The sequence below is a fragment of the Ascaphus truei genome, chromosome 18 (genome assembly GCF_040206685.1).
Source record: "Ascaphus truei isolate aAscTru1 chromosome 18, aAscTru1.hap1, whole genome shotgun sequence".
Taxonomy (NCBI): domain Eukaryota; kingdom Metazoa; phylum Chordata; class Amphibia; order Anura; family Ascaphidae; genus Ascaphus; species Ascaphus truei.
Genome location: NC_134500.1, coordinates 14,041,307 through 14,065,059, shown reverse-complemented (window position 1 = coordinate 14,065,059; position 23,753 = coordinate 14,041,307). Strand labels below are relative to the sequence as shown.

At 47.0% G+C, this 23,753-nt stretch overlaps 1 protein-coding gene across 1 annotated transcript in view; it reads left to right on the top strand.

Moving 5' to 3' along the window:
- The window catches only part of GALK2 (galactokinase 2), a 98,568-nt gene that overhangs the window by 13,868 nt on the left and 60,947 nt on the right, over nucleotides 1-23,753 (top strand). Inside the window, exon 4 of the mRNA XM_075575638.1 lies at nucleotides 3,183-3,273. Coding sequence (XP_075431753.1) covers nucleotides 3,183-3,273 — 91 coding nt within the window. The remainder of the gene's footprint in view (nucleotides 1-3,182; nucleotides 3,274-23,753) is intronic.

Sequence of the window (23,753 nt, the reverse complement as noted above, 5' to 3'; positions counted from 1 at the left end):
GGTATATGATATCAACACTCCGTCTTCCAAGTATACAGTGACGTGAGAATTATACCTGTAAACATTAGAACACTGGTAGACGGAGAAAGAAGTGGCACTCGTCTTTTTAATGCCAAGAAACATTTAATTCATAGAATCAACGTTTCAGTCCCTCGCCATGTCCTTCCTCAAGACCGCCTCAGTTTATGCCTGCACACCACCTGTTCTCTGTGTACCTGAGGCAGGACTCCAAGTATGAATGCTCCACCATCGTTAAGCATTAGAACGCTTAGAAATTATCCTTAACCGTTTATACTATAATGTTTAAATAAAATATACCTTGACAGTTGGACCAACAAATCTCTTTTTTTTTTGTCTTCAATAAGTATCAGCACAATGGTTGTGGAATATAAAAATAGGAATGTATTTAAAAGTTCTAGTAGCTGTATTGGTTCTAATGAAGAGTGGGTTTGTTTCAAGGTGTAATACCTTTTTTTTTTTAATGAAAATAAATCAATACGGTATACAACGATTTGGAAACCACACAGGTCTTATCTTCATGAGCACACATCTAACATATTTTTTACCCCTTTTCTGGCAGAAGCTTCAATGCAAATGAAGTGCCATGCACACACGTTGTAATTACCTGAGCTAACGTTTAACGTTTGCAATCACATCACCCGCTGTGATCTCTAATTGTACATCTTTATTTTCTGGCAGTGTTTATCGGGAGTATCTCCTTTTTGCAATTCGCTGGGGGAGTAGAACATCTTTTGCAAACTGCATGATGCTACGTTTTACGAGCGACTTCCAGTTGCTCCGCTTGTGTGCCATTAGGTGCCATAACACCAACCTCCAACAGCTGCAAGAGGAGCCAGTGTAATGCCAATATTGTCCTAACCCACGGCGTGCACAAATCGCAGTGATCTTCCAAATAACCGTCTTGTTTTTCTTCGGAAGGCGATCATTATAAAGCGCTTATTGATTCAATGGGATGAGATAACTGAGACACAGCAATTGGCTAACGAAATCCAGATTTCCAAGCGCCGAAATAGCCAGTGTAGACCACATCTCCACATTGTATTACCTATATTAAACATTTCAATATTTCACTGAATGAAAAGGACACATTGTATTAAAATCACATATTGGAGGATTGGAATAGAAATGCAAAAGAAATAGGAAGAAGAACGTTCCAAAGAAAATATACCAAAATACATTTTGTTTATTCCGTGGGATTTATTCCCATTCCAACATTTTAACATGTTTTCTCAACGGTGTAGGAGACTTTTCCATTTACCGAAATGTTTAAGCTTCACGTGATGCTATCAGCGGACACCTCTACCCATTTCTTTAGTCCACTTCCTTATTTTTTTTAACAATGACACAATTATTCGAACACAAGTACAGTACCATTAAAATTGGGGTGACTCAAAACGTTTTAGAACAATTCAATCTCCATTAATGCCAAGGGGATATTTTTTCACGGTGGCACACATAGTCTTCAGGCTTTTTAATTAATTTTCATTAAATATATTTGTGGCTTTTGGATGTAAAAAAAAAAAAAGCAATAGGTATATAATATATATTATAATATAAATATAACAAAGGTATAGGAACACCATAAATATGCAAAAAAATGTATTGTATTGGCGCAACCTCTCGGCTACTCACTGGAGCCTTTATCATGAGCTCTTGAGGATAACCGAAAGCTTGGGCCAATTTTTATACCGTACTGTTACTCTGTTACTCTGCACCCTCTGCAGTTGCATAAGACCTGGAGTGGCTGCTATCGCTGTCTTGTATTATAAATCTTTTTCCCATTAATGCAGCCGGGCAATATACCATTCTTAATTGAGTGCCGCTATAACTATATATATATATATATATATATATATACATGCCTCCACACACACACACATATATACATACTCCAGTCCGCCTCCTCCTGTAGCGTCACGGATTCAAATGACACCACAACGTCATGTGAAGACGCTTTTCCATTACAATGCGACTCCATGTGATGTCATGTCAGCGCGTCGCCATGTGACGTCACGGCATCATTTTTGACGCTGCAATGCTACAGAAGGAGGAGGGCGGCGTGAAGGAGAAGGTAAGAGACCTTTACAGAGGCCCAAATGCTCTCCCCCGGCAATCAGTGCGGAAGACAGCAGGGCCTCTGTATACCGCCCCAAGGTTTTGCTGCCGGGCCTATTGGGCCTAATATAATAAAAATAGCAACTGTTTTTGAGCAGCTTACATGCAGTTTGTTTTATACCGTCTGTTTGCAATTGTAATAATCACAGCCTGAAACACTACACTTCCCCGGGCCCTGTGCAGAGTTCAGCACTACAGTGGCAATGAATAATCAAACACTTTGCTGGATAGGTCTTTAATACCTTGTTTGGTGAGGCCTTTAAGAACTGTGATTACTCTGTTAGGCAAACTGGTCTTTTTACGTAAATCTGCGTCTTTCAAACGATGCAAGTTTTATATTTTCTAAGTGGCGCTCAATCTTAAGGCAACTTTTTAAGGAGTATTCATCTAAATGGGTTGTAAGGTATAGCTTAGCATTGTTTAGTCAACAGGTCCTTAGTGCATTATATAAACATCATACATTTCTGCATTGAACCATGCATGGATCTGCCACAAATCGTATGATCTGCTCTTGTGTGTGTTTTTTAAAGTGTATTGTTACATGTTTATTTTTAAACGCCAGATTTCTAACTTTCTAGCACTGGGATACATCTGCATTATGTGATGTTCTGTAACAAATGTAACTGCGTTTAAAAAGTTGTAGTTGTGCCATAGAAAACAACAGTATAATTATTGACTTTATTTGTTGCAAACTAATCTTGTTCACTGTTTCGGCAAACGAATGTCATTGTATAGTCCAGTGGTACTCAACTCCAGTCCTCGAGCCCCCCGTCCGCTCCCCAACAGGTCAGGTTTTCACGATATCCCTGCTTCAGTTCAGGTGGTTTACGTGGGCTGAAGCAGGGATATCCTGAAAATCTGACCTGTTGGGGGGGGGGGGGGGGGGGGGGGGGGGGAGGGAGGGGGGGGGGAGTTGAGCACCCCATATATAGTTATATTTACATGATGCTAGCTGTTATTCTTACCTTCACCACGAGGTGGCAGCAAAAAGCTTTCCAATGCTTCAGATAAGACGTATGTTGTGATAATATTTTCTGTCTTTGCAGGGACTTCTCTGTGAATGTTAAAAACATTCAGATTGATAAGACAAAGCCTTTGTGGCACAACTACTTTCTGTGTGGACTAAAAGGAATTCAGGTAAAGCTTATTCATTATATACACATGTCTTTCTTATGATGTAAGTAATACAGAATGCATTGGGTTTACATTTGCATTCAATTAGTATTAACCACTTGGTTTCTGGTGTGTCGTCACCCCCCCCCCCCCCCCCCCGCTGAAGCAACACACTGCAGCTGATAGCGAAGGGGTGACCCTGTTATTATTTATGACATACTCTTAGTATTTGAGGATATTATTTGGTTTTGTGGAAAGTCACCAGCACAGCAGGCACATGGAGTGCAACGGCAGACCCTGGCAGCACCGAAGGGGTTAATGACACTAAACTAAACCTCACACTCGCGCCATTCTGTTTTTAACAATTGGCAGGCCTCTCGCCAAACCCGTCTGCAAAAGCAGCACATCTGTAACATGTGCAGCCTCGTGGGCAAATATATTAAAACCAATTGTTAACCAACGTGCAATGATTAAACAGCCAAAATGACATCATGCCTAATAAGAAAATACTTTACACTGATTAAACAACTGGACAGAACCGTACAAGAGAGGCAATTTAGATCTGTTTTTCACGCAGGAGAGGAATACCATCTTTGTTTCCTATTTGATATGTTTTGGAGACATGTTCCCCTCGCTTGGAACAATGTGTAATCTAATCATTTGTATGTATGTGTTTATTTGTATAGCGCCAGTCATGTACATAGAGCTTCACAGCAGTAATACACGTGACAATCATATAAATAACAAGTAATACAAATAACACACAAAGGGGAGAAGCGCATCAGACATGAAAGTAACATTTAGGAAAAGGAGTCCCTGCTCCGAAGAGCTTACAATCTAATTGGTTGGTAGGAAGAACGTACAGAGACAGTAGGAGGGCGTTCTGGTAAGTGCGTCTGCAGGGGGCCAAGGTTAATGTATGAGGTGTTAATTATCAGACTTGGAGCTACTCATATGCTTCCTTAAGCAGGTGTGTTTTAAGGTGGGTCTTAAAGGTGGATAGTTGAGTGGAAGGGCATTCCAGAGGTGTGGGGCAGTCAGTAAGAAGGGTTTAAGGCGGGAGAGGGCTTTAGATACAAAAGGGGTAGAGAGAAGACATCCTTGAGCAGAATGCAAGAGTCGGGATGGTGTATAGTGAGAAATTAGGGCTGAGATGTAAGGAGGAGCAGAAGAGTGAAAAGCTTTAAAAGTGAGGAGAATTGAGTGTGTGATGCGGGATTTGATAGGAAGCCAGGAGAGGGATTTCAGCAGGGGAGACGCGGAGACAGATTTCGGAAAGAGTAGAGTGATTCTGGCAGCAGTATTTAGTAATGATTGTAAGGGAGACAGGTGAGAGGCAGGAAGGCCAGACAGCAGGAGGTTACAGTAGTCGAGACGGGAGAGAATGAGGGCCTGTGTCAGTATTTTTACAGTCGAGCAACAGAGGAAAGGATGTATCTTGGTAATATTGCGGAGGAAAAAAACGACAGGTTTTTGCTACCTTTTGAATAAGAAGAGAATGTGAGAGAGGAGTCGAGTGTGACCCCTAGGCAGTGTGCTTGCGGTGAATGATAGTACTTCCAACAGTAATGTGGAAGGAGGAAATAGGGCCAGGTTTGGGAGGAAATATGAGGAGCTCTGTTTTTGCCATGTTAAGTTTATGTCAGCGGAGGGCCATCCAGGATGATATAGCAAAGAGACATTCAGAAACTTTAGTCTGTACAGCAGGTGTAAGGTCAGTGGTAGAAAAGTAAATTTGTGTGTCATCAGCATAGAGGTGATATTTGAACCCAAGAGATGTGATTAGGTCACCTAGAGACTGTGTAAAGAGAAAAGAGAAGGGGTCCCAGGACAGATCCCTGGGGTACCCCCACAGAGAGATCAATAGAGGAGGAGGAAGTGTTTGCAAAAGAGACACTGAAAGTATGATGGGAGAGGTAAGAGGAGATCCAGGAAAGAGCCTTGTTACGAATGCCAAGAGTATGGAGAATGTGAAGGAGAAGAGGGTGGTCCACAGTATCAAATGCTGCAGAGAGGTTGAGTAATATGAGCAGAGTGTAATGAACTCTGTCTTTGACAGCATGGAGGTCATTAGTTATTTTACTGGGCTGTTTCAGTGGAGTGAGCAGTGCAGAAGCCAGATTGTAGAGGGTCTAGGAGAGAATAGGTGTTGAGAAAATGGAGCAAGCGAGAGAATATAAGACATTCAAGGAGTTTAGAGGCAAAAGGAAGGAGGGAGACAGGTCGATAGTTAGAAAGACAGGTAGGGTTAAGCTTGCTGTTTTTGAGTAATGTTATAACTATTGCATGTTTGAGGGAAGAGGGAAGGAAGAGGGAGAGGTACCAGAGTAGAGGGAGGAGTTAAAAATGTGTGTGAGCAAAAAGGGATTATAGTAGGAGCAAGAGGTTTTAGGAGATGGGAGGGAATGTAGTTGATATGTTACAAGCTTTCCAACCTCTCAGGGTCCTTCATCGGGTGCCACAGAAACAAAATATAATATACAGTGTTTGCAAGAGGGATCTCTGGTTGCAATGGATGTGGGGAGGAAGAGGGAAATAAGATAAAGTAGAGACAGGTGGCCTAGTGTGAAAATTAACAGTAGAGACATAAAAGGCTTCTCTCTATTGAAATGCAGAAGCGGCTTAGACAGTAAGGAGATGTGGGGGGGGGGGGGGGAGTGGGATGTGTATAAATATATAACTATATTCATGTCTGGTTATCTATATAAAGAATGTTATCAGAAAATTGTGCATATATACATGCATACACACATATGCATATACACAATACATATATATAATAACTTTATTTCATATAGCATTTTTCTCCCAATGAGACTCAAAGCGCTTCACATGGTGTGCCTATCCCTTCACAGTATAGCGCGCGGTACACAGAAGATAGGCATTTTTATAGATGCAGTTCCTGCCCAGATGAGCTTCAAATCTATGTTTTTGGTGCCTGAGGTACAAGGACATAAAGTGACTTGCCCAAGGTCACAAGAAGCCGACAGCGGGAATTGAACCAGGTGTTCATTCAAACTCGGCGTCATTGTTTGCATAGTCAGTGTCTTTACTGACTGAGCCACTCCTTCAAAGACTAAGCCATTGATTGAGCCACCTGTGCAGGGATATCCTGAAAACCTGACCTGGTGGCCTTTGAGGATTGGAGTTGGCCACCCCTGATTTAGACCATTAAAGGTTAGGTTTGATCTGATTTGACAGCCAGGTGTGCTCACAAGTGGACCCGCCGCGTAAGAACTCATTTCTCCATTAGCCTCCAAATAATTTGTGTATACTGTGACAAACGGCTTACTCCGGGGCTCCGTCGTTTGTCCGGGACTGTTTAGAACACGGGCTTTTAGGGTAGGTTAAATGATGAGGCGTCACGTACTGTTCCTTTAAACAGGCTATGCCTGGTTTATTCAGTCCCAGGCACTGAGACTGCCACAGTGCATACAACAGAAAACAGATCAAAACAAAAGCTGCTCACCTGAGCGATAACTTAACTTAGATATCCCTGACTCAGGGTTGGAAGTGGCTTTTCCACTTCCAACAACAAAACACGGTACTTTTGCAGTCTTACACAAATGAACAGAAAGATTGAACCTGTTTGGGAAAGAGGCTTCTCCCCTCTGTAGTTCAGCAGCCTTCCAGCCTCCTGGCTCTTGTGGGGAGACCAGAGCAAACAGGAAATCAGTCTTTCATACCTGATTCCTAATTAGCATGACAGGTGACAGAAATCAGGCAGCAGACAAACTCTGGTCTGGATCTCTCATCCCTCAGTTCCAGCGCTTGCCAAACTGTGGGATGGAGTGTATGTATTATAAGGCTGCACTCCCAGGCCAAACAGGATAGAAACTGTCTAGTATCCTGGGAGCCCTATATACGGAATTTATTACCATCCCCTGGTTTCTGTCACATATCCTCCCCCCCAGCTCAGACCTCGAGGGATGAGCGACCATGGATATTAGGGAGTGCATCCTTGACAACCCGTCAGCATTGCCATGTTTGTGCCCTGACCTGTGTTCCACAGAAAATTTAAAGGGTTGTAGGCTTAGGAACCACCTGGTCACTCTAGCATTCTTTTCCCTGTTTTGACACATCCAGGTAAGGGGTGCATGATCTGTGACCAACCGGAATTTTCTCCCCAACAGGTAGTATTTGAGCGTCTCTACAGCCCACTTTATTGCGAGACACTCTTTCTCTACTATGGAGTAATTTTTCTCCTGGGGATTTAGTTTCCTACTTAAATAAAGGATGGGGTGCTCCTCACCTTGAGACTCCTGGGAGAGTACCGCCCCCAGCCCTACCTCAGATGCGTCGGTTTGGACTACGAACTCTTTGGAGAAGTCAGGTGTGACCAACACTGGTTGGGCACAGAGAGCTTCTTTCAGGCTTCTAAAGGCCTGTTCGGTTTCGGGGGACCACTTTACCATTAGCGGTCCTCTTGCTTTTGTGAGGTCAGTTAGTGGGGTTGCCTTAGTTGCAAAATTGGGAATAAACCTTCTATAGTACCCAATTAACCCCAAAAAGGTCCTTACTTGTTTTTTTGTAACTGGCCTTGGCCAATTTTGTATCGCCTCCACTTTGAGTGTTTGGGGTTTGAGTAAACCTCTGCCAATAGAATATCCCAGATACTTGGCCTCCTCCAGACCAATAGTGCATTTAGCGGGGTTAGCAGTTAGTCCAGCAGACCGGACTGCGTCAAGCACAGCTTGGACCTTTGGAAGGTGGGATTGCCAATCTTCACTATGGATTACCACATCATCCAGGTAGGCGGCAGCATACCGAGCATGTGGTTTTAAAATTTTATCCATCATTCTTTGGAATGTGGCGGGAGCTCCATGTAAGCCAAAAGGCAACACCTTATACTGAAAGAGGCCGTCTGGGGTTGAGAAGGCTGTCTTTTCTTTTGCCCTTTCTGTGAGGGGAACCTGCCAGTACCCTTTTGTTAGGTCTAGGGTTGTGAGATATCGGGCTTTGCCCAGTCTCTCTACAAGTTCATCTACCCTGGGCATAGGATAAGTATCAAATTTTGACACCGCGTTTAGTTTCCGGTAGTCATTACAAAACCTTGTTGTACCATCTGGCTTTGGGACTAAGACTATAGGGCTGTTCCACCCACTTTGGGATTCCTCAATTACACCTAGTTTTAGCATTTTTTTAACCTCTAAACTTATAGCCTTTCTTTTGGCCTCTGGGATTCGGTACGGTTTAAGGTTAACTCGGACCCCCGGTTCAGAGACTAGGTCATGTTCAATTACGCTAGTTCTACCTGGCCGTATAGAGAAGATTTCTTTGTTTCTTCTCACTAAATTCTGAACCTCTCGTTTCTGATGAACAGACAGGGTTTCAGCTATGCTAACCTCTGGGTCAGTTTCTTGATTCTCTGACGGACCTGGGGGTACTAGGGTTAACAAGACTTCTCTATCTTTCCAGGGCTTGAGTAGGTTTATATGGTAAATTTGCTCAGGTTTCCTCCTACCTGGCTGTCTTACCTTATAATTTACTTCTCCCACTCTTTCCAAGACCTCATATGGCCCATGCCATTTAGCAAGGAATTTACTCTCCACGGTGGGAACCAGAACTAGTACCCTATCACCTGGAAAAAAAATTCTGACCCTAGCACCCTTATTATACGTATTCCTCTGTGCTTCTTGAGCTTTCTCCATGTGTTCCCTCACTATGGGTAGGACTGCAGCAATGCGGTCCTGCATCTGGGCAACATGCTCTATTACACTTCTGTAAGGGGTAACCTCGTGTTCCCAAGTCTCTTTGGCTATATCCAGTAAGCCCCTTGGGTGTCGGCCATACAATAGTTCAAACGGGGAGAAGCCTGTGGATGATTGGGGAACTTCCCTAATGGCAAATAACAGGTACGGTAACAAACAATCCCAGTTTTTCCCATCTTTATCAACCGCCCGCCGTAACATGCTCTTTAAGGTTTTATTGAACCTTTCCACTAAACCATCTGTTTGTGGATGATAGACTGAGGTTCTGAGATGCTTGATTTTTAGGAGTTTACATAGCTCTTTTGTTACTTGGGACATAAATGGTGTTCCCTGGTCAGATAGAATCTCTTTAGGAATCCCGACCCGGGAAAACAGAACTACTAACTCTTTTGCTATGTTTTTAGCAGAGGTGCTACGTAGGGGAACTGCCTCCGGAAATCGGGTGGCATAATCTAATATTACCAATATATGCTGATGTCCCCTAGCAGACTTTATTAGGGGTCCTACTAGATCCATAGCAATCCGGTCAAATGGTACCTCTATTATGGGAAGGGGTACCAATGGGCTGCGGTACGCCTTGAACGGGGCGGTGATCTGACATTCTGGGCATGAGGAACAATAATTCGTAATTTCTGCCAGAACCCCAGGCCAATAGAAGCTTCGGAGAACCTTTTCTTTTGTCTTTTCCACCCCTAGGTGTCCCCCCAATGGGTGACTATGTGCGAGGTGTAATACTACGTTACGGAATGTCCGTGGTACCAACAATTGTTTAGTTGTAACCGATTTCCTTTTATCAACCCGATATACTAGGTCGTTCTCTACCTCGAAGTAGGGGTAAGCAAGTGACCTATCTGGTTGGCCAGGAGTACTATTCTGGTCCCGTATATTTCCCCTTGCTACCGCTAATGTGGGGTCCTCCCACTGGGCCTTCTTAAAACTCCCAGGACTGACCTCTAGGTCAGCGAGGGTCTTATCCGGTTCTGGGGTGGTAAGTGTCTGCTCAACATCTTGATTTGGGGTATTCCCTACCAAAGTAGTGATGGGGAAGGGAATTTTACAGCACTCCTCCTTTTCCCCCTTCTTATTTGGGCCCTCGTCAACCTCCATTTCTGAAAAAGGGAAAGGATTTGTTTCTTCTAATACTTCGTTATGGTCCGCTATTGAACTCTGGGCGCTATTCTGAGCGGGGGACCACATTTTTAGAAAATGGGGAAAGTCGGTCCCTATTAACACATCATGTGCCAGTTTGGGTACAATACCCACCTTGAAATCTAAAGAACCAAACTCTGTTTAAAAAAAAACATCAACAGTGGAATATTCATGATTATCCCCATGTATACAACAAATTGCCACTCTTTGTGAACTGTTTCCCTGTTTCTTCTTAATGGGCAAGAGGTATTCGGACACTAGTGTGACCATGCTCCCAGAGTCAAGAAGTGCCCGAACCCTCTTACCATTAACCTTTACAAATGCCCACAGATGGTTATTCAAGGGGTCCTCTGGGCTAGGGCCCATACATTGGGACAACAGCGAATAAGGTTCCACGCTGTTGCATTGCATGGGCTCATCATTTAGTGGGCAGGTTTTTGCTCTGTGGCCCCTCTCATGACAATTTACACATTTAGGTACATAGTCTGTGTCCCACTTAGAGCCTTTTCCCGGCTCCCCATGTTGGCTATTGCCCTTAGTGTGCGAACCACTGTTGCTGGTGCTGCGTGAAGGTGGTCGCCGCTCTTCAGCGCCCCTTAACCCCGGTACCCTTTTACCGTCTCTGGAAGAGTCCTGGAACCTCGGGTAGTGGGGTTGCTCCACGACTGTGGGTTGCGGGTGCTCTTCTGCTGCATTGTACCTTTCTACGAGGGCCACAAGCTCATCCGCATTGTGGGGGTCACTCCGACTGACCCAACGGCGTAAGGCAGAGGGAAGTTTCCTCAAGAACTGGTCCATGACCAACCGTTCCACGATGTGGCTGGCTGAGTTGATCTCGGGTTGTAGCCACTTCCGGGCGAGGTGGATGAGGTCATACATCTGGCTTCGGGTGGCTTTATCCATCGTGAAGGACCATGCGTGAAACCTTTGGGCGCGAACAGCCGTGGTTACGCCGAGGCGGGCGAGGATCTCGAACTTCAATTTTGCATAGACGTTAGCTTCGGCTGGCTCTAGATCAAAGTAAGCCTTCTGGGGTTCGCCGCTTAGGAAGGGTGCGATTAGACCAGCCCACTCAGCTTCTGGCCATCCCTCTCTCTGTGCCGTGCGTTCAAACGTGAGAAGATAGGCTTCCACATCATCCGAGGGTCCCATCTTCTGAAGGTAGTGGCTTGCCCTGGTCATTTTTGGAACTGGGGCTGCCGCTGCCAGTGGAAGGTTACTGATAGTCCCCCTCAGGATCTCGAGTTCCTGCTGTAAGCCCTGAGCGAACCGCTGTTGCTCCTCTCTCAGCAAGCGGTTTGTCTCTTGCTGGTTTGCATTCGCGTTTTGCAGGGCTTCATTCGTCTGTTGCTGGTTTGCATTCGCCTGTTGCTGGCTTGCATTAGTTTCTTGCTGGGCTATTAACAGCTGTTGCTGGGTTTCATTCGCGTCTTTCTGGGCAGCGACATTGCGTACCAGCGCACCCACCACGTCTTCCATCTTGTTTGCAGAGGATGAAAAAAACTTTTTTTTTTTTTTTTTTTTTTCAAAGTTCTTCAACCCGCAGACCCCCTAGTGCTCTGCCCGCATTCTCCACCATATGTGACAAACGGCTTACTCCGGGGCTCCATCGTTTGTCCGGGACTGTTTAGAACACGGTCTTTTAGGGTAGGTTAAATGATGAGGCGTCACGTACTGTTCCTTTAAACAGGCTATGCCTGGTTTATTCAGTCCCAGGCACTGAGACTGCCACAGTGCATACAACAGAAAACAGATCAAAACAAAAGCTGCTCACCTGAGCGATAACTTAACTTAGATATCCCTGACTCAGGGTTGGAAGTGGCTTTTCCACTTCCAACAACAAAACACGGTACTTTTGCAGTCTTACACAAATGAACAGAAAGATTGAACCTGTTTGGGAAAGAGGCTTCTCCCCTCTGTAGTTCAGCAGCCTTCCAGCCTCCTGGCTCTTGTGGGGAGACCAGAGCAAACAGGAAATCAGTCTTTCATACCTGATTCCTAATTAGCATGACAGGTGACAGAAATCAGGCAGCAGACAAACTCTGGTCTGGATCTCTCATCCCTCAGTTCCAGCGCTTGCCAAACTGTGGGATGGAGTGTATATATTATAAGGCTGCACTCCCAGGCCAAACAGGATAGAAACTGTCTAGTATCCTGGGAGCCCTATATACGGAATTTATTACCATCCCCTGGTTTCTGTCACAATACTTAACATTTTTTTTTTTTTTAATTTTGAATTTTTCTTGGTATTTTTACTCCTCCGATCCCTATCACAGGGTCTGGACAGGAGTAAGACCAACACTTCAGTATCGGCAGATCGATGTAAGATAACGTAGCGTTGTCCTGAAGTAACGTGAGCCTATTCTAATGAGCTCAAGTTCCGCCGTTGTGTTTGCAGATACTGTAATTATGTTGGGGAATAAGTTCAAATATTGCCCGTTCCACTTTTAGGTTAGCGCTGTGTACCCCGGTTTAACCGGGCTTAGTGAACATGGGCCTTGCAATCCATGCAATAGCCTACATCTGTAGTAGTAGATAATACTTACTACAATTTTTTTGTTATTCAACTCTTAATGCCATTTTTAATGAGTTTTAATATACTGAGCATCCTTTGATTTCTATAGCAGGTTTAGCCACCTCCCCAGCAGTGCAAGATCTTTGTAATACTTTCGTGGGATAATTTGTTGCCAATATTCCCAGCTGTTTAAGATGCAAACTGTAACAATAGATAATGTTATCTTAGTAATATAAGAATACATTGTAGCTGCAGAGTTACACTGACTGAAGGATTGATTGAAACTGAAAGGCAGCGATTTAGTGAACCCTGGGAAGCAGGATGGTTGCGGATCAAAAACGGGAGAATAAATCGATCGGCAGCTTAGGTAATTCATTTTCAATAAAGGTAATCAAAGGCTGCATATATTAAAACCAAAATATATATATACTGTATTTTTTTATTTTTTATTTAAAGTGCTGCTTGGATTGCCTCTTTAAGGCTCAAATAATTAGTGATCCTTTTGAAGCATTAAAAAAGACACATTTCATCAAAATACGCCATTGAATTATTGTGCTGTTCTTAGGCAAGAGTTTAAAATAGCCACATATGTGGAAATGATGTACGTGTGCTTTGTAAACGAATCGCTTGACAGCTTGTTCTTTTAAATAAATCACCCATCCTCCAGAGAGGAAAATGTAGTGGGATGCTGAAAAATGACAAGATGTGATGCAGGATTTTCTAGCTATAATATTAATAAACATAGTATAATTTAAGTAACGACGGAGACTTTTCTGTGCCCACGTGAGTTACTCCAGATCTAAAAGAACGATGTGTCCGTGGTATCATGTTTAGGTGCTTGTAACGCAATAGCTATCTGTGTGGTTTTTGTTAAATATCAAAGGGAAAGGATTTGTGAACACGTGTGAAACATTTTTGAAGTTCACTTTGGAGCAATGTTTACTTTTAACACCTGTAAATGTTTGACTTGCATATAGCATGCAGCGGGGCTGAATTCGACATTCCTGTGGAGTTTAACACAAGTTCTATTAGTCTCTGAACTTCCCTTGCTCTCCAAAAAAAAAATCCTACAGTATTTAAAAATGTTACAATGTTGTCTCATTTGTATTACCCCCTCCAATTTTTTTTTTTTACATGGGTTGGTGGCAGGGGGTCTCCAGAGCTGAGCCACTTTAATTTCGGCTCTGTTCCAAAGATAATTGCCAGATGAAGATGCCACCGGTACAGTCCCCTCCAGGGAAAACAAAATGGCGTGTCAATCTTTGTTACGCAGGCCAATAAAAAACTGTGACATCATGCATCGTGGCTTCGTAGTGGCGGGGATTTAAATGCCAGGAAGTAACCGTGACACCTTTCCCGGCATGGGCTCCAGGGACCCCCTGTTTCGCAGCCAATGCCTAAACATTAATGTGTTTTCACTACATCTGTATTTCTTAAACAAGGTCCTATCAAGTATGGGTGCCATGTTACCCAAAGGCGTCTCAAGCTAAAGCCATTAGCCTGGTTTACCCGGGATTCATCCGGTTTGTACAGGTCAGTAGAACAGCTTACATAGATAATAATAATAACAAAAACAATGATTCCTTTTAAATAATGTATCACAGATTACAATCTAATAGCAGTCACATCTTCTGTCCCCAATATATTGCTGTCTCACCTAAGCCTGTCCCAGTTAAGCCGCCCAGAAATTAGGTAACTAAACCTAAAAAGGGTCCGCAGGAAAATAACGTCTGATGTCAGTTTAGTTCCGAAACTATGGATAATATTTCAAATAGAATAAAAAGTTACAAAGACTTTTTTTGTATTAATAAGTTATTTCAGTTTAGGTTCTGGTCAGTTTTATAGGACCATTGATGGACTTTATTAAGGGATGGCTCAGCAGCTGAAGCCTTTAACACTATGGTAGGCAACATGGTATGCATCTAGGGCCGCATGTGTGGCCCTTGAGCCCTCAACAGGGCCGCATATTACCTACAAAATAGTGCCCAAAGCAGAAGAGACGTTGCAGCGGTGGGTAGGAGCTTTTCCCCGCCCCCTCCAGTCCGCTGCATATTGTGGGTGTGCTGGTGATTAGAGCCCGCACCTCTTCCTATACTGGGAACCAGTGATTAGCACAGGGGAGGAGTGGGACAGTATATATCAGTGTGCCATTAAGCAGCACAGGAAGCAGTGAGAAGCTGCAATGCTTACTAGCAACATCTCCACTCCCGTCTGCACCGGGGAGAGTGGGACGGCAGGCTGCTAGGGCGGGCACTGGTTGGGAGCCACATGGCATCCACCAGGGGCCACCTGTTGCCCACCAATGCTTTAACCAACTAAGTGTCAGAGGAGGTGCTGCATCCTGTCCTCAGCGATCATGGGATCGCGGCATCACTGATGACGGTAAGGGGAGGAGTCCTCTTCCATTCCTCTGCTGGCCAGATCGAGTTCCGCGCTCCACCGGATCTCCCCTAGAAAAAGAGCAGAAAGCTCATGATGTAGCTACTACTGGAAAAGGAGAAGAAAGCCAATGGAGCAGCCACAACGTCATGGGACCCCCAAAGGGTTACTTAATAACAGGTAGATAAACTTCACTACATCTATGTCCTGCACACAGAATGCACGCAGAACAATTGAACTGTAAGCAGTGGTGGATTTGAAAACTGCCACCCCTAGGCACTTGCATGGTGCCGCTGCCCTCCTCCTTCAGCGACGCCACATGGCGGCGCGTTGCCATGGTAACGTGCTGCCGCGACTGCACTTTACCATGGCAACGAGACACTATGTGACGTCTCAGCGTCATTTGACGCTGAAGGAGGAGGGCAGGGCACGAAGGAGAAGGTAAGAACTGTATAGAGAGAGGCCCCACATTCTCATCCGGCAATCAGCGGGGAAGAGAGCGGGGCTTCTGTATATGGGGGTGGGGGGGTGGGTCGGTAAAGGGGAAATTTGGCGCCCCAATATGTTGCTGACCTAATGGGAAATCCGCCACTGAATATAGGAAGTTTTACTTGTATGCACTTTTAGTGCGTGTAAATAAATGATGTTCAGCATGTAGCTTATTAGGAGGACATAAGAGCTGGTAGTTTTAACCGGAATAGCTGCAGGTTGTGATAACTTTTTGTAATACATTATATTACATATAGATGTTGTGGTATATGAACGTCGGAACGCACTTTTTTTTCCTGATCTATCCAAGATATCATTCACAGGCAGCAAGGAATCCACAGTCATGTTGGTTACTTGCTGATTCTTGCCATAAACAATGAAGGCTTTTCCTAATGTCAATAACATTCCAACTTATGTAAATGGTGATATTTTGGAGCTCTTGTTTCACTACTCTCACGCATATTTAGTGACTCATATGTAATAAAGCTGTAATGTTTGGTTAAGTAAAATAACATTATAAAGTGTTTCGGTTTTCAGACTCCTTTTGATCAGCAGTATTAATGTCCCTGCAGAAGGGTAATAAGATATGAATTAAGAAAGCTAACCTTTTGATTACATTTATTTTGTTTATTGTCTGCTAACAGGAGGGTTGTGGCCAGGGTTGGACTTTGACCTTCTGGGGGCCTACGCTATGTCAAGTTTACGAGGCCCCAAAAATTAGAAAAACATTTATTATTCTGACTGAAGGGGACCATTGAAAATATAACCATGAAACTGCAATGAATGAAGGCATTATACTAGCATTGTTATATACAAAGATGACGGTGTAAAGCTAAAACGAAGTGTTTGCACAAAACATTCATTTTAATATAAAAACATTTTCTTTGTGATTTTTTTGGAGAAGAAAGTCATTGATGATGTCTTCAAATGATAAGCTACAAAGCTTGTCATTTTCCATGCACCGAATGCTAAGGGTCATATTTGAACAGAAATGTACATATTTATAGAGAATCTTCTTTTTCCCATATCTTTTTTTTAATTTATCATCCGATTTTTAAAACTTGGCCGTAAACTGTAGTCTAGTTAGTTTATGGTTAAATCCGACACTGATTACACCCATTTCACAGATTAAGTCATAAAACACTTAACCGTTTATTCAAGCGTCTTAAAGGAGCAATCCCTGCAATATCCTACGTGTGTGTTTATTTAAATAAACCTGTTCTGTAGTATTAGATAATACATGCATACGTTTTCTTTTTCAATTCAACTCTTTATGAAATTTGTATTCGTTTTAATATACTGACAATCCTTAGTATAGCGGGTTTTAGCCACCTCCCACAGCAGTGCAAGATCTTTGCAACACTTTCCTGCTTGTGATAATTTGTTGCCAATATTCCCAGCAGTTTGAGCTGCAAACTGTAACAATAGATAATGTTACCTTCGTAATATAAGGATACACTGTAGCTGCTGAGTTACACTGACTGAAGGATTGATTTGAAACTGAAAGGCAGCCATTTAGTGAACCCCGATCGATCATGGGAGAATGAATCGATCAGCAGCTTAAGTAATTCATTTTCAATAAAGAGAATCAAAGGTTGCATATATTAAAACAATTAAAAATAATTACGTGCTGCGCGGACAGCCCCTTTAAGGTATTCCACCTCTTTGTACATATACCTCTCAATATATAGAAACTTGCAATAACAGGCCTATCATTTTTGAAGCTTTGTGATGCGATCCATTGTGTTTCCACTTGGCTACTTTGTCCATCGTTTAATTCTATTCCTCTGTGTCTAGCATGTTTTACCTGCATACACACAATTTTGGACTTCAGTACAGTTGCGATGTTGATATTTTCAGTCCCAACTGAGTGTCAGGCAGCCAGAGCTCAGCTTTGATCTCTTCGTGTTTTGTATTTTGCTGCTGTTAATCTACAAAAATTTGGCATCAAAACTAGACCGAGATTGGTACCTTTAATTAGAACCTCTGACTTGTAAAAGCCTTGGCCTTTCCAGCAGGGATCTCATGCTGGGAGATGTTACCAGCTGAATACCGTCAACATGAGCTAAATAAACGACTGTGACTCCATTATATATTTAAACATCTGTGATTGAATATGACAGGCAATTAATTTAAAAAAAAACCTAGCATTTCATTAATGTTCACGGCTAACGCAGTCACGCTTCTCCAGTCTTCTAAGGGCCACCAACAGGTCAGGTTTTCAGGATGTCCCTGCTTCAGCACAGGTGCTCAATCAGAGGGCCCAGTCTTTGACTTGAGCCACCTGTGCTGAAACAGGGATACCCTGAAAACCTGGCCTGTTGGTGGCCATTGAGGACTGGAGTTGGCCACTCCTGCTCTAGCCCTATGGTGTGGCAACATGATATAGAGTATCCGCTCAGGAAAGGATAAATGGGACATAGCATAATACTGATTTCATAGAATGAGAAGGATGGCTGAATCATCTCCATCCAACTCCATCCATCTCCATCCATCTCCATCCATCTCCATCCATCTCCATCCAACTCCATCCAACTCCATCCAACTCCATCCATCTCCATCCAACTCCATCCAACTCCATCCAACTCCATCCAACTCCATCCAACTCCATCCAACTCCATCCAACTCCATCCATCTCCATCCATCTCCATCCATCTCCATCCATCTCCATCCATCTCCATCCATCTCCATCCAACTCCATCCAACTCGCATGTAAAACAATAAAATAACGCGTCAGACGGAGATATTTTTTTTAGCTCGACCATCCTTCCCGCACGACGCCATGTGATCCTTCCCGCACCGACGCCATGTGAACCTCCCCGCACCAACGCCATGTGAGCCTGAGCCTCCCCGCACCGATGCCAGGTGATCCTCCCCGCACCGACGCCATGTGAGCCTCCCTGCACTGACGCCATGTGAGCCTCCCCGCACCGACGCCATGTGAGCCTCCCCGCACCGACGCCATGTGAGCCTGAGCCTCCCCGCACAGACGCCATGTGATCCTCCCCGCACAGACGCCATGTGAGCCTCCGCGCACCGACGCCATGTGAGCCTCCCCGCACCGACGCCATGTGATCCTCCCCGCACCGACGCCATGTGATCCTCCCCGCACCGACGCCATGTGATCCTCCCCGCACCGACGCCATGTGATCCTCCCCGCACCGACGCCATGTTAGCCTCCCCGCACCGACGCCATGTGAGCCTCCCCGCACCGACGCCATGTGAGCCTCCCCGCACCGACGCCATGTGATCCTCCCCGCACCGACGCCATGTGAGCCTCCCCGCACCCACACCATGTTAGCCTCCCCGCACCGACGCCATGTGAGCCTCCCCGCACCGACGCCATGTGAGCCTCCCCGCACCGACGCCATGTGAGCCTCCCCGCGCCGACGCCATGTGAGCCTCCCCGCGCCGACGCCATGTGAGCCTCCACGCACCGAGGCCATGTGATCCTCCCCGCACCGACGCCATGTGATCCTCCCCGCACCGACGCCATGTGAGCCTCCCCGCACCGACGCCATGTGAGCCTCCCCGCACCGACGCCATGTGAGCCTGAGCCTCCCCGCACAGACGCCATGTGATCCTCCCCGCACAGACGCCATGTGAGCCTCCGCGCACCGACGCCATGTGAGCCTCCCCGCACCGACGCCATGTGATCCTCCCCGCACCGACGCCATGTGATCCTCCCCGCACCGACGCCATGTGATCCTCCCCGCACCGACGCCATGTGATCCTCCCCGCACCGACGCCATGTTAGCCTCCCCGCACCGACGCCATGTGAGCCTCCCCGCACCGACGCCATGTGAGCCTCCCCGCACCGACGCCATGTGATCCTCCCCGCACCGACGCCATGTGAGCCTCCCCGCACCCACACCATGTTAGCCTCCCCGCACCGACGCCATGTGAGCCTCCCCGCACCGACGCCATGTGAGCCTCCCCGCACCGACGCCATGTGAGCCTCCCCGCGCCGACGCCATGTGATCCTCCCCGCACCGACGCCATGTGATCCTCCCCGCACCGACGCCATGTGATCCTCCCCGCACCGACGCCATGTGAGCCTCCCCGCACCGACGCCATGTGAGCCTCCCCGCGCTGACGCCATGTGAGCCTCCCCGCGCCGACGCCATGTGAGCCTCCCCGCGCCGACGCCATGTGAGCCTCCCCGCACCGAGGCCATGTGATCCTCCCCGCACCGACGCCATATGATCCTCCCCGCACCGACGCCATGTGATTCTCCCCGCACCGACGCCATGTGAGCCTCCCCGCACCGACGCCATGTGAGCCTCCTCGCACCGACGCCATGTGAGCCTCCCCGCACCGAGGCCATGTGATCCTCCCCGCACCGACGCCATATGATCCTCCCCGCACCGACGCCATGTGAGCCTCCCCGCACCGACGCCATGTGAGCCTCCCCGCACCGACGCCATGTGATCCTCCCCGCACCGACGCCATGTGATCATCCCCGCGCCGACGCCATGTGAGCCTCCCCGCGCCGACGCCATGTGAGCCTCCCCGCGCCGACGCCATGTGAGCCTCCCCGCGCCGACGCCATGTGAGCCTCCCCGCGCCGACGCCATGTGAGCCTCCCCGCACCGACGCCATGTGAGCCTCCCCGCACCGACGCCATGTGAGCCTCCCCGCGCCGACGCCATGTGAGCCTCCCCGCGCCGACGCCATGTGATCCTCCCCGCACCGATGCCATGTGAGCCTCCCCGCACCGACACCATGTGATCCTGAGCCTCCCCGCACCGACGCCATGTGAGCCTGATCCTCCCCGCACCGACGCCATGTGATTCTCCCCGCACCGACGCCATGTGATCCTCCCCGCACTGACGCCATGTGAGCCTGAGCCTCCCCGCACCGACTCCATGTGATCCTCCCCGCGCCGACACCATGTGATCCTCCCCGCACCGACGCCATGTGATCCTCCCCGCACCGACGCCATGTTAGCCTCCCCGCACCGACACCATGTGATCCTCCCCGCACCGACGCCATGTGAGCCTCCCCGCACCGACACCATGTGATCCTCCCCGCACTGACGCCATGTGAGCCTGAGCCTCCCCGCACCGACGCCATGTGATCCTCCCCGCACCGACGCCATGTGAGCCTCCCCGCACCGACACCATGTGATCCTCCCCGCACTGACGCCATGTGAGCCTGAGCCTCCCCGCACCGACGCCATGTGATCCTCCCCGCACCGACGCCATGTGAGCCTCCCCGCACCGACGCCATGTGAGCCTCCCCGCACCGACGCCATGTTAGCCTCCCCGCACCGACACCATGTGATCCTCCCCGCACCGACGCCATGTGAGCCTCCCCGCACCGACACATTGTGATCCTCCCCGCACCGACGCCATGTGAGCCTGAGCCTCCCCGCACCGACGCCATGTGATCCTCCCCGCACCGACGCCATGTGAGCCTCCCCGCACCGACACCATGTGATCCTCCCCGCACCGACGCCATGTGAGCCTGATCCTCCCCGCACCGACGCCATGTGATCCTCCCCGCACCGACGCCATGTGAGCCTCCCCGCGCCGACGCCATGTGAGCCTCCCCGCACCGACGCCATGTGAGCCTGAGCCTCCCCGCACCGACGCCATGTGAGCCTCCCCACACCGACGCCATGTGAGCCTCCCCGCACCGACGCCATGTGAGCCTCCCCGCGCCGACGCCATGTGATCCTCCCCGCACCGATGCCATGTGAGCCTCCCCGCACCGACACCATGTGATCCTCCCCGCACCGACGCCATGTGAGCCTCCCCGCACCGACGCCATGTGAGCCTGATCCTCCCCGCACCGACGCCATGTGATCCTCCCCGCACCGACGCCATGTGATCCTCCCCGCACTGACGCCATGTGAGCCTGAGCCTCCCCGCACCGACACCATGTGATCCTCCCCGCACCGACACCATGTGATCCTCCCCGCACCGACGCCATGTGAGCCTCCCCGCGCCGACGCCATGTGATCCTCCCCGCGCCGATGCCATGTGAGCCTCCCCGCACCGACACCATGTGATCCTCCCCGCACCGACGCCATGTGAGCCTCCCCGCACCGACGCCATGTGAGCCTGATCCTCCCCGCACCGACGCCATGTGATCCTCCCCGCACCGACGCCATGTGATCCTCCCCGCACTGACGCCATGTGAGCCTGAGCCTCCCCGCACCGACGCCATGTGATCCTCCCCGCGCCGACACCATGTGATCCTCCCCGAACCGACGCCATGTGATCCTCCCCGCACCGACGCCATGTGATCCTCCCCGCACCGACGCCATGTTAGCCTCCCCGCACCGACACCATGTGATCCTCCCCGCACCGACGCCATGTGAGCCTCCCCGCGCCGACGCCATGTGATCCTCCCCGCACTGACGCCATGTGAGCCTGAGCCTCCCCGCACCGACGCCATGTGATCCTCCCCGCACGACGCCATGTGAGCTGAATGGAGTTGGTTCGGCCATCCATATCATGCTATTAAATCAGTATTGTGCTATGTACTGTTAACCTTTCTTTCATTTTTCTGAGCTGATATATTTTCGGATGAGTGAACGTTTATGAGGACACGACCCTGCCCTGAATTCTACTTATGAATATTACAAAACCGTACACACACAGACACTGGTTTGTGGTCTTATTTTTATTCTTCACGATTTTGCACTATTTTTGTACCTTTTCCTTTCCTGTGCAGTGTAGGTACCCTGTTAGGAGATTCATTTTGGACTTTTTATAGCGATAGAACTTACCTTAAAGTTACAGGGAGAGTAATAGGTATTTTGAGGTTTTATTGTTTATTTTATGCACTTACTCCTTATATTGTAATTATATTTGCACGATTGTGTGATTGCTGTATTGATTTTGCACGAGACACTTTATGTATTCGTTGTATATATATCACACTAATTCATATCCCTTCTTATTGACCAGCTCTTGTTAGCACTGTATAGTGCTATATATATATAGTTAACTGTACGTAAACCTTTTCGCAGTGTATTGCGCATAAGATGAAACATATCTGTTTACTGGACCAATGGCCATAGTCTTAATCACTGATATTATTAGTATTGTAATCATTCACAGTTAGTTTCCTTTGCTTTTTTTCCCAGTGTAAAATGATTGTCTTGCCTATTGGGGTCCTGCTTTCAAGCTGTGTTTGTTGATCTCTGAGTTGACAGAAATGTATTAAGAAGCCTTGATCTCTAAAATGTTGGCAGAAAATAGGCTTAACACTGTGCTAAAAGGTCCCTGGCATGAATATGTTTATATTAAGTTGAACATGCTATCCATGTGAGATATAACTATTGCATAATTTGGCACGCCCTATTTTCTTGTCTGAAAAAAAAAATGTTTTTTTTTTATTTAAACATTGCGTGATACGTTTGAACGACTGATGCTCTTTCTTACGAGCCGCGTGGATCGGTTGCTAGTTAAATGTCTTCCTCGAGTAGTTTTTTTTTTTGTTTTAAACAAACGTGCCCAGGGTTATGCAAAACATGTCATAGGCAGTATACAGATTTCAGCTGCAAATTTGTTTTCGTTGTTCTGATGCAGGGGGGCTCAACTGCAGTCCTCAAGGCTCCCCCCGCCACCTGCCCAACAGGTCAGGTTTTCAGGATACCCCAGCTTCAGCACAGGTGGCTCAATCAGTGGCTCAGTGTTTGACTGAGCCACTGATTACTTGAGCCACCTGTGCTGAAGCAGGGATATCCTTAAAACCTGACCTGTTGGGGGGGTTCTTGAGGGCTGGAGTTGAGCCCCCCTGTTGTGAGGAACTTTAAAATGTTATTTAGAGCACTATATTTAATAGTCTACTGTTAAGTTGCATGTTTCAGAGGCTCCACAATGCTTACCTATTTCTAACTTCCACCTTACTTGAAGAAACTGCTCTTTTGTAATAATAATAATAGTAATAATTATTATTATGTAAAATAATAATAAATACATTTGTAACGTGTGATCGAAGTGGAGAAGGAGTGGCTCAGTCAGTAAAGACACTGACTGGCACGGAGTTTGAAGCAGGGGAACCCGGTGTCAGCTCATTGGGCAAGTCACTTTATATCTCCCTGTGCCTCCGGCACCAAAAACATAGATTGTAAGCTCCACTGGGCAGGGACCTGTGCCTGCAAAATGTCTCTGCAAAGTGCTATGTAAAAACTAGCAGCTATGTAAAAACTAGCAGCGCTATACATGCTATTATTATCGAAGTGACCACTACTGGTAATACATTTTATTTTAATTTTCACCTTCCATGTTGTTATCTGTTGTACA